Raw genomic sequence first — 13787 nt, forward strand, 5'->3', positions numbered from 1 at the left:
TACTGCGTATTTTTTCAAAACTTCAAATGCAGTGCGATGCTTGAAAGGTGGTCAGTATTAATCAATGGCGTGTGTGCATTTTAGAAGTGTCTGCTGCCAGGGATGTTGGGGGCAATGCGCTGATACAGTACATGACTGGTTATGTCAAACCATCGTTTAGACTTGCAACATTTTTCAACAGCCTTCAATCATAGTGCACATCTGGTGTGTCACAAGATGTACCCAGCATACGCTCCTCGCAAAATGGTTGTGACGTCACATGAGGTTGGTTTTAGGTGGCGCCTTCAAAACACACAGCCTCTCATCAACAAAGGACTGTTGGCGCCGCTCTATCGGCGCACATCAAACTCTTCCCCGTCCCGTGTCTTGACCGTGTCCTGCATCCCGCGGCGCAGACTGACGGCTGTCGCCACTGACATCATCACCACCAAGCACCACGTGTCGGTGCACGTGCTGTTCGTGGCGGACACGGCCGGCACCATCAGGAAGCTGAGCGTGGTGCCGCGCTCGCGGCAGACGTGCCTGCTGGAGGTGCTGCAGCCGTTCGCGGCGCCCACCACCATCCTCACCATGAGGCTGCTGAGCGAGGCGGTGAGTGTCCCAGGGTGTTCCAACGGCGTTTGTGTTCAGAAACTTGGCGCCAGTGTCGACTTCAGCCGCTGCAAATGAAATGGATAAACGTGCGCGAACCCGTTCGGTTTTGAGGGTATTTACCGAGCTGTCCGCGGAATGATATTGCGTTCAACTTCCTGGGGTGTCAAGGCGTGCATTACCAAGGCATAAGCATGGACTGAAAACTAGTGTTTGTTGTGCATGTCATCCCGCTCCCCGTCACAGCGGTGCATCTGGGTATAGCCTATATCCTGATGCATTTGCTGTCCGGTCCTGTGACCCCGCTAAGCCCTGTCCGGGGGGGTATAAGGAGGGGGGGGGGGGCGCGAACAGGCCTGGTATTGTTCCACGTCTTGACCGGCCCTCCTCTCCCACAGGGCTCTTTGTACCTGGGCACGGACTCGGCGCTGGTGCGTGTGCCGGTGCAGCGCTGCGAGCGGTACCGGAGCGAGACCAGCTGCCTGGGCGCCATGGACCCGTACTGCGGCTGGGACGCGGCGCGCGCCCTCTGCAGCCCGCCACCCGGCCGCAGTCCGGACGCACCCTCCTGGCGGCAGCCGGTGACACAGTGCCCCGACCTCAGCCGACCCGTCGACGGCGGCTGGAGCGCCTGGAGCGCATGGCGCCAGTGCCGGCAGGTGGTCGAGGGCGAGGACGCCGGCGAGCCGTGCCTGTGCCGGCGGCGCGCCTGCTCGACCCGACGGGGCGCGCGGCGGCGCGCAGTGCGCCGGCCTCGCCGCCCAGGTCACAAATTGCACGCGCCACGGCGGCTGGACCGGCTGGTCGGCCTGGTCGGCGTGCTCACACCCGTGCGGCGTGGCCATCAAGTCGCGGCGCCGCTCGTGCGCCAACCCGTCGCCGGTGCACGGCGGCCGCGGCTGCACCGGCGCCGATGCGCAGGAGATCATGTGCCACTCGAAACCCGCCGTGCCCCACCGAGACCACCCTGCCGGTGGAACGGCGGCTGGGGGCGCTGGGGCAGCTGGGGCCGCTGCTCGGCGCGCTGCGGCGGCGGCTTCCGGCGGCGGCGGCGCGCCTGCGACAGCCCGCGCCCCGTCAACGAGCGGCCGGCCGTGCCTCGGCTGCGACCTGGAGTACGGGCGCGTGCGGCGCGCAGCCGTGCGCCGAGCAGCGCCGGCTCACCGGCTGGACGCCGTGGCTGGCGGCCAACGGCAGCGATGGCCGCCAGCAGCGGTTCCGGTTCGAGTGCGCGGCGCCGGTGGCGGAGCCCGGCCTGATCCGGGTGTCGTCAGTCCGGCTTGGACGAGCGGCACTGTGACGCCGATGGACGCTGCTCGCCAGGTAAGGATCCCCGCTCATCTGGCGCCATCCTCTCGCCGCTCGCCATCCCCTCTACCTGGGCGATGCCCTCCCTCGCCTCATGTTGTCACCTGTCACTATCCCCCTTGCCTATTTCCTGATATCTGTAGTCGGATCTCACGCTGTCTCGCTCGCCAGATTCTCCAACATCTGATCTTCCCCCGTTGCCTTTATCTCGTCCTCACCCACCAACCTATGGCTTGTGGCAAGTTCTATATTGCCAGGATGAAGGAGGTATCTCTTAATTTTGTACCCTCTTCTCTGACGAAGCAGGGTCATGTGGAGATGCAACAGAGCCACGGAACGAGGTTGCGTGCATGTTCAGATTACGTTATTTGCAATTAAAAGCTGTCGGCTAATTTGACCTCAGATAATTGCTGCCTAAGTGCTTGTGCCATTATCGATGGCATGAATGTGCACCTTGGAGCCCTGAGCCCGTTTTAGGCTTCAGCTCCCAGAACGCTACTGGATTACCTAAGAAACTTATCAGTTAATATGGTTTGTTTACCGGGTACGTTCGTCTTCCATGTGACATCGGCTGTCCCTAATACCTCACACACGCTTGTCTACGTTCCCCTAACGGTCACGCCATGGTTTCGTGCTGCAGCCAACTGGACGGGCCTGGGCTGGGGCGACTGGAGTCCGTGGTCCGAGTGTTCCGTCCCTTGCGGCGGCGGTGTGCAGACCAAGTCTCGCACGTGCGACGGAGACAGCGCCGCCTGTCTGGGACCCAGCCGCGTGGAGCAGGAGTGTAACGTTCAACGCTGCAAAGGTAAGCCTCGATGACGCGATGGGGGGCAGCTTACGCAGTTCGAGCGTTGCTTACGCACATGAATTAATGATGAAATGTGCATTTTTCTGTGGTCCGTACGCGCGTGTTTGTTTTTAGGGGCTCTGTGATGGGTGAACAGATACGACCAACTGCAACCAAGTACAGGACTCATTCACACTAGCGTAAGAGAAACCCCTGGTGCTTGGATGTACCGGGGCCTTCTGGATCCGTGGCCGCCTGTGCTCATGGGCACACATCATGAAGTCACGGGACGGCCGGGCATGCCAAGAGCCACGGCCTTGCCTTGTGCGGAGGACGGATGTGATGGGGGGGTGGGGGGCACTGCATCCGACTGCAGCTGGAGCCGCGAGGGCCGGCCGACGCTGACCGGGTGGTCCCGGGTCCTCAGGCGACTGGTCCTGCTGGTCCGAGTGGTCCGCCTGCAGCGTCTCCTGCGGTGTGGGCCGTCGCCGGCGCGACAGAGAGTGCCGGGCGACTGCGGCCGCCGGCTCCGCCGACGTGATCTGCGACGGTGCTGCCACCTCTGAGGAGCCGTGCGAAATGACCAGCTGCACGAGCCTTGAGGGGTGGAATCAATGGTACGAACTACGAACTTTAACTTTTGACATCTTGTGACTTGAACGCGATGGCGAAAGGTGGATGGAGGAGCTAACTGGAACTTTCCTTAATATGGCCAAAGTTAGGAAAAACCGATAATTTCTGAACTTCGAAAAACATTTCAATAATGGAAGTTTGTTTTGGAGCACTGCTTTGAAAGTCAAGGCACCTTCCGGACATTGGCTGGGCACAATGGCTTGAGCAGAATATTGCGCCGCGCATAGTTCAAGTCCCTCTCGCCGGCGCGGTCTGGAGCAGTGTCGGCTGCCGAGCGGGTCTCCCTGGCGCGTACAGCGCGCCGCACCGCCAGCCCGCCTGGCGCGCCTGACCTGCACGCCCGTGCCCCCGCCGCCAGGTCCGTGTGGAGCCTGTGCGACGCACGCGGCGAGCAGCACCGCGCCCGCCACTGCATGGTCTCGGAGCCGGGCGGCGAGCTGTGCCAGGGCGAAGACCGCCAGGCCCGGCTCTGCGTCGACACTGGCGACGGTAGGTGTCGCCACCAGCGGGCTGAGGGCTGCGGAAATGCCCGGTCGGTCCCCCGCCGCGGCAGTGTTGAGATTCTTGCTGGTCTTAGGCGGTGGACCAAGTGCCACTGACCGAAGCCCGGTCGATTTGAGTGGGGTAATCAGTAGGTGTTGATTTCATTCCCGCGTTGAATGCTGCAAGGCTAGTGGCGGGTTGTGGAATGTTTTTGGGTATGAAATGAAGCTACTTAAAATCTTGCGTAGTTCTGCTGTACATTAGATAAATGTGCTTAACTGGCCACCCGAAGGCCGGGGCTGTCCCACAACAGCGGAGTGACGAGTGGTCACTCCTCCCTGGCGAGCCCCCGTAAGTGGGCCCGTTTGCAACAGCGCCGCCACAACGCCCTCTCCCTGCAGAGAGCGTACTGTTGGCGGCCACGGGCACCGCGCCGGCCATCGGCACCGGCCGCATGGTGGCCGCCTGCCTCGGCTGCTTCTGCACCGGCGCCCTGCTGGCGACCGTCTGCACGTACTACCACCTGACGCGGCGGCGCCACCCGGGCGTGCGCTCCTCTAAGTACTACGACGCGCTGCCGAAGGCGGTCAGCCCCAACGCGTACGTGACGGTGCGCGGCGTGCCGGGCGTGCACGAGCTGGCCGAGCTGAAGAACGGCCGCCGCCGCAACGGCTCGGTCAAGGGCGGCGAGCTGGTCTCGGAGAAGACGGCCACCATCCGCCGCAGCGGCAGCACCCGCTACAACCCGGTGAGCGCGGCCGAGCTGCGCGCCAACCTCGCCTCGGACGCCATCTATTGAGCACCGTGCTCCCGCGGAGCACAGCCTCGAGTACAAAACGCGTGCAGGCGCCGCGACAGACGTGAAACGCTTCGCGGCCCGCTGATGTGTGTTCTGTGAGTGCGTGTGGTGCGGCGCGCAGTGTGGCGTGAGCGATTTGTGATCATTGTTTTCATTGTGACTCGTGTTTGCAGGTCATTTCATCTTCGTAAATGTGGACGATTAACATTGCGCGGTGATGGCACGGGTGCCTGCCATAACACTTTTGCTGCACAGGGCTGGGCTCTGCAGGGCTCGCGTTCGCGCGGGGTCTCTTCAGCCCCGCACAAGACTTGCGAACAAATGACGTCAGCGGTTGCGCTTGGTTTGAAATGCAAGTCGTTTCAAGCCGAAGCGCAGAGCCGGCTGAGTTTTCCGATCATGCTTTTGATGGCGGTTCATCTTTGCCGTCAAGTGGAGATGCCTCTTATTCTACATCGGATAGCAACGCTGCGTCACAGTTGTGCCGATGACGATCCACGTCATCGTGAGACAGCAGCCCGGGCCAGGCCGCCACACGTCGCGGAAAGGCGGGCCGGCAGGCATCACTAGCATTTTGAGGTAAATGTGGATCGGTGTGTAGGTGCCAATTGAGATGCGTGGCGTGTTCCGTCTGGGGGCACGAGGAACCTGGTGTTGTCGGCGGCACGGGAGCCGCCCGTGCCGTGCTCCTGTTTCCCAATGCTGTTGCTCGACGCTCTCAGTGTCGCCCCCAATCACGTGATGCTGAAATACACCGGATGAGATTATTGTCAGTAGTTTCAATGCATCGGCTTCCGCAGCCTGCAGGACCGTGGATGCCAGCCGCTGGCTTCGGCTCCGCCACCGGGCGGCCTTCAAAACGTAACCAGCGCCTGCCCGGGTTCCAACACCGTGTCAGTCAGATCCGCGGCGACGAGCGGCGCGTCCTGTCCGCGAGAACGTTCGTTCGCCGCTTCGGGCTCAGTTGACAGCCTTCATATGCGGGTACTTCGGCAGTCTCGGAGCGCACCGATCGTGCACGTGCGCGCCTCAATGAATCGGACCACGGCTGGGAGTTGAAGGGCGTTTGGGCGTCGGTGTCTGCGCGCTGTGCGACGGTTCCTAATTCTCGAGAGCTTGATTTACACCCGCGCGGGCTCAGAGGGGAGAAAACATCGCTAGCACGCACCGATATGCAGACCACGCCACCAGCAAGCTATGCGAGTACAATCATAAATCGATTTTTATTTTCAAATATAACGCGTTGTGGGGCAGGACTGTGCAGTTATCGCGGCATTCATCGCACTGTCATGTATCAACAAGAGAGCCGGGGAAGCGCAACTACTACGCAACAAGCGCTTCATCTGCTCCTTCCAGGTTCCAAACCACCCACAGCGTATGCGTAAATTGCGGGCGATGCTTCATACCAAAGTTCCACAAATAAGGTCACCAAGCATGGCGCGAGTCGCATCGAGTGCACATCGAGCGCCAAACATCGAAGCCGCGTCCATTCCCACGAGCCTCATCCTGCTTCAACCCAACCTGTTCGCATCGCAAGTGGCTGATCGCTCCCACATCCGCAACACCCGCGGCTGATCGCTACCACGTCCGCATCGCATGTGGCTGATCGCTCTCACGTCCGCATCGCATGTGGCTGATCGCTCCCACGTCCGCAACGCATGTGGCTGATCGCTCCCACGTCTGCAACACCCGCGGCTGATCGCTCTCACGTCCGCATCGCATGTGGCTGACCGCTCTCACGTCCGCGCCACCGCGGCTGATCGCTCTCACGTCCGCATCGCATGTGGCTGACCGCTCTCACGTCCGCGCCATACGTGGCTGATCGCTTCCACTCGTGCTCGCGGCGCTACCGGTCACCATGAGACGCCCAGAGATCAGCCACCGACCGACCATCACGTGGGTCAAGCCAGCGCCGACGCGAGGCTCTGCGTCCGGCGGTCAGACGGAGCCGATGCCGTCAGGTGGTGGCCCGGCTGCCGTCCGGGCCGGCCGGCGCTCGCCTAGCTCGGCCAGCTCCCAGCCGGCTGACATACCTCTACTCGACGCCGTGTTTGCTGGCGAGCGCGCGCCGCCGGTACAGCCAGTACTGCTCCCGTATCGTGTCGTGCTCGGCGGCCAGCTCGGCGCAGAGCCGCAGCGCGCGCTGCAGCGCCGCCTCGTCGCCGGCGGCGGCGCCGTTCGGCGCTGGCGTCCACCACGAAACGCCAGCAGCTGCGGCGCGCGGCAGCCGGCCGCTACGAGACCGTCGCAGAACTCGGTCACGTCCGACGCGCCGGCCAGCCCCTCCGGCGCGTGGAACAGCACGCCGCGCAGGTAGTTCCAGGCCGACTCGTTGTTCTTGACCTTGCGCAGAGCGGCCAGGCAGAAGGCGACCTCGCGCGCCACCGCCTCGGCCGTGAAGCCGGTCGTGTTGTTGACGACGAAGTAGCGCTGGTTCCAGGCCGAGTTGTTGCGCACGTCCTCGTCGATGAGCCGCTCGGCGAACTCCAGCTCGCCGTCGAACAGGTCGAAGCGCCGCACGGCCCACTGGCGGTACTGCCAGGCGTGGAAGTTCTTGGGGTCCTGCGCCAAGCACGAGCTCGGTCAGGCGGCGCTCGTCGCCCGGCCGGCCGCGCCGCTCCACCAGCACGCGCCGGTGGTGCCACACCTGGTAGTTCTTGGGGTGGTCCTCGATCATGCGCCGGATGAAGTCCAGCTCGGGCTGCAGCGGGCAGCCGAGCTCCAGCAGCAGGTGGCGCCGGTGGTGCCAGACGGTGTAGTTGGCGGCGTTCAGCTCCAGCGCCGCCGACGTCAGCCGCAGCGCGCGGCCGGACACCTCGCCCGAGCGCAGCACGGCGCGGAAGTAGTCGTGTCACGTCGGAGAAGCGCTCCGAGTAGAGGATGCGCACCACCGGGTGCGGCCCGTCGTCCTGCGGCAGCGGCGTCACGTCCCGCCACTCGTCCCGGTCGGAATACGGCACCCAGTCGGGGTCGTCCACGCTCGTCTCCTCGAACATGGCCGACGCCGACGACGCGTCCCCGCCCCCGTCCGCCGACATGGCCACTGAGGCTGGTGGGGCGCTCAGGCTGAGGCCCACTGGGGGCTGCCGTGTAGGCTGCGCCACAAGATGGCACCTGGTACGCTTGTTTAGTTTCCTGCAATGGAAACAGATCATATGCCTAAGCACAGAATGTACTTAACACACATAACTGGATGCCACATTGTGCCAAAGGAGCCACATGGCGTCAGTACAGTACTTACATAAATGACTGTTAACTGATGACCAAGTGGAATGTTATATTTCATGACTTGTTTGTAAACACAAACAGGTTTCTCAATGTTTCAAATGAATGAAACCACAAATAACAAGATTAATTGTCAACTTAATGCTTGCCTCTTGGGCTTCTTCCATCTCATTTGTCATCCATAACAACAAGACTGAACTATAGTAGCATTTTGAGCAGGCCATACTTGTTACAAGGAACATGTCATCCTATCACAGTTAAATTAAGTCCAACTCATGCCACACTATTTACATGAACCAGCCTATTACTCCCTCATATTTCTTGGCACACACAAATCAACTCTTTATAATTACAATCAGACTTAAATAGAAAAAAATGAAGTAACTACCCACATAGCTGCCAAGATAAGCTTTGGAAACAACAGGCTAAGTAAGAAATACAAATTTGGGCATTTTGGCAGATTGAACTAGTAGCTGTTGCCATAGTTTAAATAGCCATATTGCACATTTTCAGGTATTGACACTCTAAAAAATTGCTACCAGATGAGTGTTATCATTGAATCATTTGTCAAATACCTCTCAAACCAGAGCCTGCAAAAACAACAATTTCATGTTTGACCAGCAATGGAAAATACATCACTTGGTTGGTGAATCTCATCATTGCAAAATATGGTATGAAGAGCAGTCTTAGGTAGGGACTCTATAGTTAGCAGGCCACACATGTTTGCATCACCTCACCAATAATAAGATGCATGATCCCACATCACCAGTAATGAGAAAGCATGATGTCAGATAACATGGATTAGGCATCAAAACTGTTCACATAATAGTCACATTCTTTATCTGAAAATTGGTGTACTGATATATGAGTAGGACTAGTATAAAGCAAAGGTAGTTTTACTTTTGATTCAGTGTAAATCCCCACAAAGTTACAAGGGTACTCAATCTTGGATCCTTAACTAGATGACCACAACATAATTATTAATAAAGATTGGCAAAGGTCATAAAGCAATTATAATATGCTGCAACATCTACCATCATCACCCCTCATGAAAAAGAATTAGGCTGCACAACCCCAAAATGGAGGGCTTATACACCCTCCAAAATGGAGGGTGGCTATGCACTGGGCTTACACACTCCAAAATTTTTTCTGAAGCAAATTCAAACATGCACAGTCCTGTGCAAAAAGTTGGCTTGAGGCGTTATAAGCATGAGACGATTACGAAATGTGAATGCGAATAAATTCTAACTAGGGCTTCTTATGTCGGACAGAGGCACAGTTTCTAATGCCTAGGGGGGGGAGTCCACACTCTACAGAGATGTTGAGCATGCCGTGAACATTGACCATAAGTTTAATTGAGGCCAACGACTTGCATAAACACAGCTGGTCCTATTTCATCTGGGAATGTTCAACTGTAAGTCAGAATCAATTAGTGAAAAGTTAGGTGCACACTACCCTTACAGGCAATTGCTCAAAGATCATTCCGTCCCTGCCTGGAGTGTCTACCGGCTGCACTCTGGCGACCTGGAGGGGGGTTTGCCTGATGGGTTCGTCTGGAGGCCCTAACAGATATACATCCTACATTGGTGCCCTTCCTGGCGCGAAAGGCCCTTTAGCGGCTTCTGGCCGGAACATTTGCCCCTGGATACGCACAAGAACGCTCATTGGTGCAACAAGATCCCTGATAACTGCAGCTGGTCCAATAACTGGCACAGAGACCAATGTTTGGCCAACGGGCCCTTGACTAAAATGGGGTAAAGGGCCCGAAAGGGCCCCGGGTCACCCCTGGCCGACTCGGGAGTCCTGTCACAGGACCCCCTGTTGGACACTGTGGGCCTGACCGTCAAAAGACCACTCATTGCTGTATGGGCTCCGACCAATGCAAATCGCGGGCCTCGGCCTCGTTCCTGCTGGAAAAATGGGGCCCCAGGGCTCAGAGCAACACGGAGTCGACTATTCGGTGTAGTGGTCTCCAGCCGAAATAGGTGCCCGTATTGTCCCAGGGGCTCACAATCGGTGAAAGAGGGATATTGGCTGGCATTTGGGGTCACAGCCATGCGGGCCAGGATAACCTGCAGCCTTTCGACCCCTACGGCCATTCAGCCTTCCCATCAGGCCGTTGATAGCCAGTCTTGAAGGGCACATCGGTCCCTCTTCGGGTACCCTCGAACACTCCCTGACCAACTTGGGGGCCCTTGTCAATACCGGACCTCTAGTTAGGCGACATGTGCCCCTGGCCAACACGGGACCCTTCACTGGCTCGGGGTGCACCGAGCAATGTAAATCGCGGGTTCTGACCTTGTCCCTGGTTGGGAAATAGGCTCCCAGGCCCAGACCAGGGTATAATCGGTGCAACGGGCTCTCTGACTGGTATCTGATGGTCTGACCCTCACCTTCTTAATGACCTTTCACCAGTGCTTCGGGTTTCATATCGGATTTATGGTGCTCCCATTCACGTTTTTTTCATGATCACCTGAATGACACTTCAGGCTTACGAACAACCACTTTCTCCCCATGTCAGTCTGGTGTTGAGAGCAATCTGAGTTCAGAGGGGCAAAAAAGTAGAAAACAACAAAAGTATCCTCCCAAAACCTGTGGTAACAAGTGAGTTTCTCCTCAAATTTGGTCTCCTTCTTTGAGGAGCCCAAATAAGGGAGGGATGGGTGTCCTCAAGGACATAAAAAACTGCAAAACTGTCCAGAACTAAGGACATGGGCTATTTCTTTCAGACAGGCACGATATAACCATTACTTTTGTCACCATTTAAATGGCATGGGATGTGGGTGTCAGTACTGATCATATCACTATTCAGGGACCCCAATATCACCAGGATTAGAACCCAGGCTCACTGGGTGACAGCCAGATGTGCTAACAGCCTGGCCACTGCACACTTGGGTTCAAACTTTTACAGTTCACAAATACAGAAAATTGGTTTCAATTAAATGGAGAAAATTTGATTATTCATGTTTATAGCTAATATTACCTATTTTCTTTGACTCACAACTCTAGCTTTTTATTATTTCAGTAAGCATATTGTTCAATCAGCAGATTTTTGAAAGGTGTATTACTGTATGGGCCTTCTGTGTGGTCTTTCTCCACTTTGGAGGGAGTATATGCTTGGTGCATAACTGCCCTCTGCTTTCGAGCATGTATAAGCCCAGTTTGTAACCACTCTCCAATTTGAACAGTGCATACACACTGCCAAAAAATCATAATTTCACACTATCAGAAAGTTTTAGGCCAGAGGCATACTAAAACAATATTTTTTTTAAAATCTTGAAAGCATAGCTTGCATGAAAAGCTAACAGTACTCACTGCATGCAGCAGTCTCTTACACTTGCAATGATAGGATAGGAATAGCGCGTCATTTGAGCTGTTTCCGTCCTTTATCTCAAATGAATCCAGAGAAAATCCTCAGAAATGTGAATAGCGAGACATGGCTACACGACGCATTGCCTGGCATTAACCATCGTAAGACTCGCACTTTCCACAACGGCGTCAATCAACCACATCCGGTGTAATACCCATTCGACATTGACATGATCAGATCAAATAGATGTTTTTGGATACTTCTGGCACCTCACTCTATGTGCCACACAAATATCCTCAATATTATCTTACCAACCACAGACGACCCGCCGGCTCCCAAACCTGCAGCGCGATTACCCAGACTCAGTTGAAGATGAGGTTCCCAAACACCTTCAGCTGATTTGCTGGTGACGTCATAAGATTATATTATCACCGCCCACCTTTTAATAATTATGCACGGGCCACACGAGATGGCCAGGGGCGTCACTTCATATATTTTCGGAGTGACGAACCTCCATACTGACGTGAACTTAGTCCCCTTAATGCATATGAGCAAACAGGAAATGCTGGACCAAATAAATACGGAACAATTATCGTAATTATTGGTGTGCTAGGTGTAGATGCCTAAACACATCACGATCGGCATCTTGTAAATTTTATGCAAAACAGTAGCCTTTAGGTTCGTAATGTTTCTGTCATGCTAATCATTCATATGCTTAACCAGTCTCAATGAGCCCAGACGGGACTGGGCAAGATAGAAGAGATCGGTCTGGACCGGACGAGGCCGAATGGGACTGGACGGATGGCATGGGAACGGACAGAATCGAATGGGCCTGGATGGAACTGGGCAGGACTAAAAACAACTGGACAGGACTGAACGGACTCGAGTGGGACCAGACCAAACCAGACGGAGACCAAACCAGATGGACCGGGCGAGATCAGACGATGCTGGACGGGATCGACTGGAACCAGACGAGACCAGACTGGACCAGACGGGACCTTACCGGGCTAAACCGGACCAGACGGGCTCAGCCTGCTACTACGCGGTTCCGTTGTGATCCGTTCTGTGCTGTCTCTTCCCTTTTGATCACGTCAATGCCGTCAAATCCAGCGTCCTATCGCGTCAGGTCCTGTATGGTCCCGTGGTCCGCCATTTGTTGTCATGCTTCTCTACATTACAAACATTTAAACCTGTATAGATTTCTGTTTTTATAGAAGTGCTTACCAGTGTTGCAAACCGGCCCACGACAGCCCCTGAACCCGAAGTATTTTTCCTAGTTCTAGAATGACCCACACTTGCTGGTGTCTTGTGAATGGCATGGTCTGTCGCTGAGCGCGGGAGGGAAGAGCTGCACCTTTAGCTATCAGTTCTCACTAATTGCGTGAGATACCGATCCAAAAGACCTAAAATTTTCAATAATACTCGTCAAGTAATGCATGCTTGGCTTTTTGGACTTCTACTTGCAGTTTAAAATTGACATCTTAAGTGAAACACACCGTACCTGCCGATCTTTTCAACACACGTGGTCAGAGGCTTCATGGCTATTGAGCCTTTGAGCTAGTCATCTGCTGAGTCCGCATTTGTTAGTAGGGCCGGTCGTGCTCGTTCCGTACCTGTATACATAGCCACCGCAGTCGGTCCGTACATATCCACAAACCGCCATGCCTGGGCCCTGGGCACCTGCACGGCCACGGTGCTCGTTCCGTGTCTGCCCACATTGCGCCATGTTCGATACGTGCCTGCCTATATTGCGCCGCGCTCGGTCCTCGCCTGTCTTCGAGGGTCGGCCGTGCTCGGTCCTCACCCGTCTGCGAGGCCGTCCGTGCTCGGTCCTCGCCTGTCTGCGCGTGTCGGCCGTGCTCGGTCCTCACCTGTCTGTGGGGTCGGCTGTGCTCGGTCCTCACCTGTCTGCGGGGTCGTCCATGCTCGGTCCTCACCCGTTTGCGAGGTCGGCTGTGCTCGGTCCTCACCCGTCTGCGAGGTTGGCTGTGCTCGGTCCTCACTTATCTACGGGGTCACTGAGGGTACCACGCATGTTGCGTTCTTGAAGCGTTCAAGAGCATTTTGATGTTAACCGCCAAAGCAGAATTTCTATAGATAGATTCACCGAAGAGCAGAACAGAATACACATCTGCGATATCGTTTTTAGCCGGAGCAACGAAAGCTTAACAAATTAGTAGTTTCGGGGCGGCTCATATATTAAGCGAACATCAATTAGCTCTAGCAAATACGCTTGCGCTATCCGTAAGCGTAGTTCGGTAGACCACGACATTTAACAGTCGCGACGGTGTGGATGATGTCGCACAGTTCGGTACCCCTGCAAATATCGCAGCAAGCTGCGAATGCAGAAGGTGAGAGAAATCAAGACGAATCGAACACGACCCGCAAGCAGCGCTACGGTGGCCGGTTTTGAATGCCACCTACAGAAAGGGACGCAACACCTATCCCATCGACAATAATACGCACTGACCTAACCTACAACGACCTGCACCCGCGCGATGCGCTGCCGCCACGCACTTGTTTCCTTCTTGATCCCTGTCATGTACGATCTAACCTACCGACCCCACCGCAGCAGTTTTATTTAGTCACCAACATCATACAGTTCATTTGAGATCAACGCATGTTGATAGTATGCATTCAGATTTGCAGAC

At 56.0% G+C, this 13787-nt stretch overlaps 2 protein-coding genes across 2 annotated transcripts; one reads left to right on the forward strand and one right to left on the reverse strand.

The window, feature by feature from the left end:
• The first annotated feature begins 64 nt into the window (after nt 1-64).
• On the forward strand, nt 65-4123 carry LOC119090181 (semaphorin-5B). The gene is made up of 8 exons (XM_037212972.1): nt 65-69; nt 396-591; nt 990-1109; nt 1866-1914; nt 2540-2704; nt 3114-3303; nt 3678-3808; nt 4116-4123. Exons 1-8 carry the CDS (start codon nt 65-67, stop codon nt 4121-4123), a joined length of 864 nt encoding a protein of 287 aa, XP_037068867.1.
• Nucleotides 4124-6636: 2513 nt separating this feature from the next.
• On the reverse strand, nt 6637-11471 carry LOC119090182 (protein farnesyltransferase/geranylgeranyltransferase type-1 subunit alpha-like). The gene is given in 5 exon segments (XM_037212973.1): nt 6637-6720; nt 6807-7181; nt 7183-7452; nt 7454-7736; nt 11448-11471. Coding segments are annotated over 4 exon segments (915 nt in total). The 5' UTR covers nt 7640-7736; nt 11448-11471.
• Nucleotides 11472-13787: the final 2316 nt, after the last annotated feature.

The sequence above is a fragment of the Pollicipes pollicipes genome, unplaced genomic scaffold, assembly GCF_011947565.3.
Source record: "Pollicipes pollicipes isolate AB1234 unplaced genomic scaffold, Ppol_2.1 Scaffold_3087;HRSCAF=3621_pilon_pilon_pilon, whole genome shotgun sequence".
Lineage (NCBI taxonomy): Eukaryota > Metazoa > Arthropoda > Thecostraca > Pollicipedomorpha > Pollicipedidae > Pollicipes > Pollicipes pollicipes.

Bases quoted from the DNA above. Each gene is read 5' to 3' on its own strand.
- LOC119090181 (XM_037212972.1), top strand. The intron at 1,110-1,865 runs GCGCGCGCCCTC...GGGTGTCGTCAG, and splicing joins CGTACTGCGGCTGGGACGCG to TCCGGCTTGGACGAGCGGCA. The intron at 2,705-3,113 runs GTAAGCCTCGAT...CCGGGTCCTCAG, and splicing joins TAACGTTCAACGCTGCAAAG to GCGACTGGTCCTGCTGGTCC.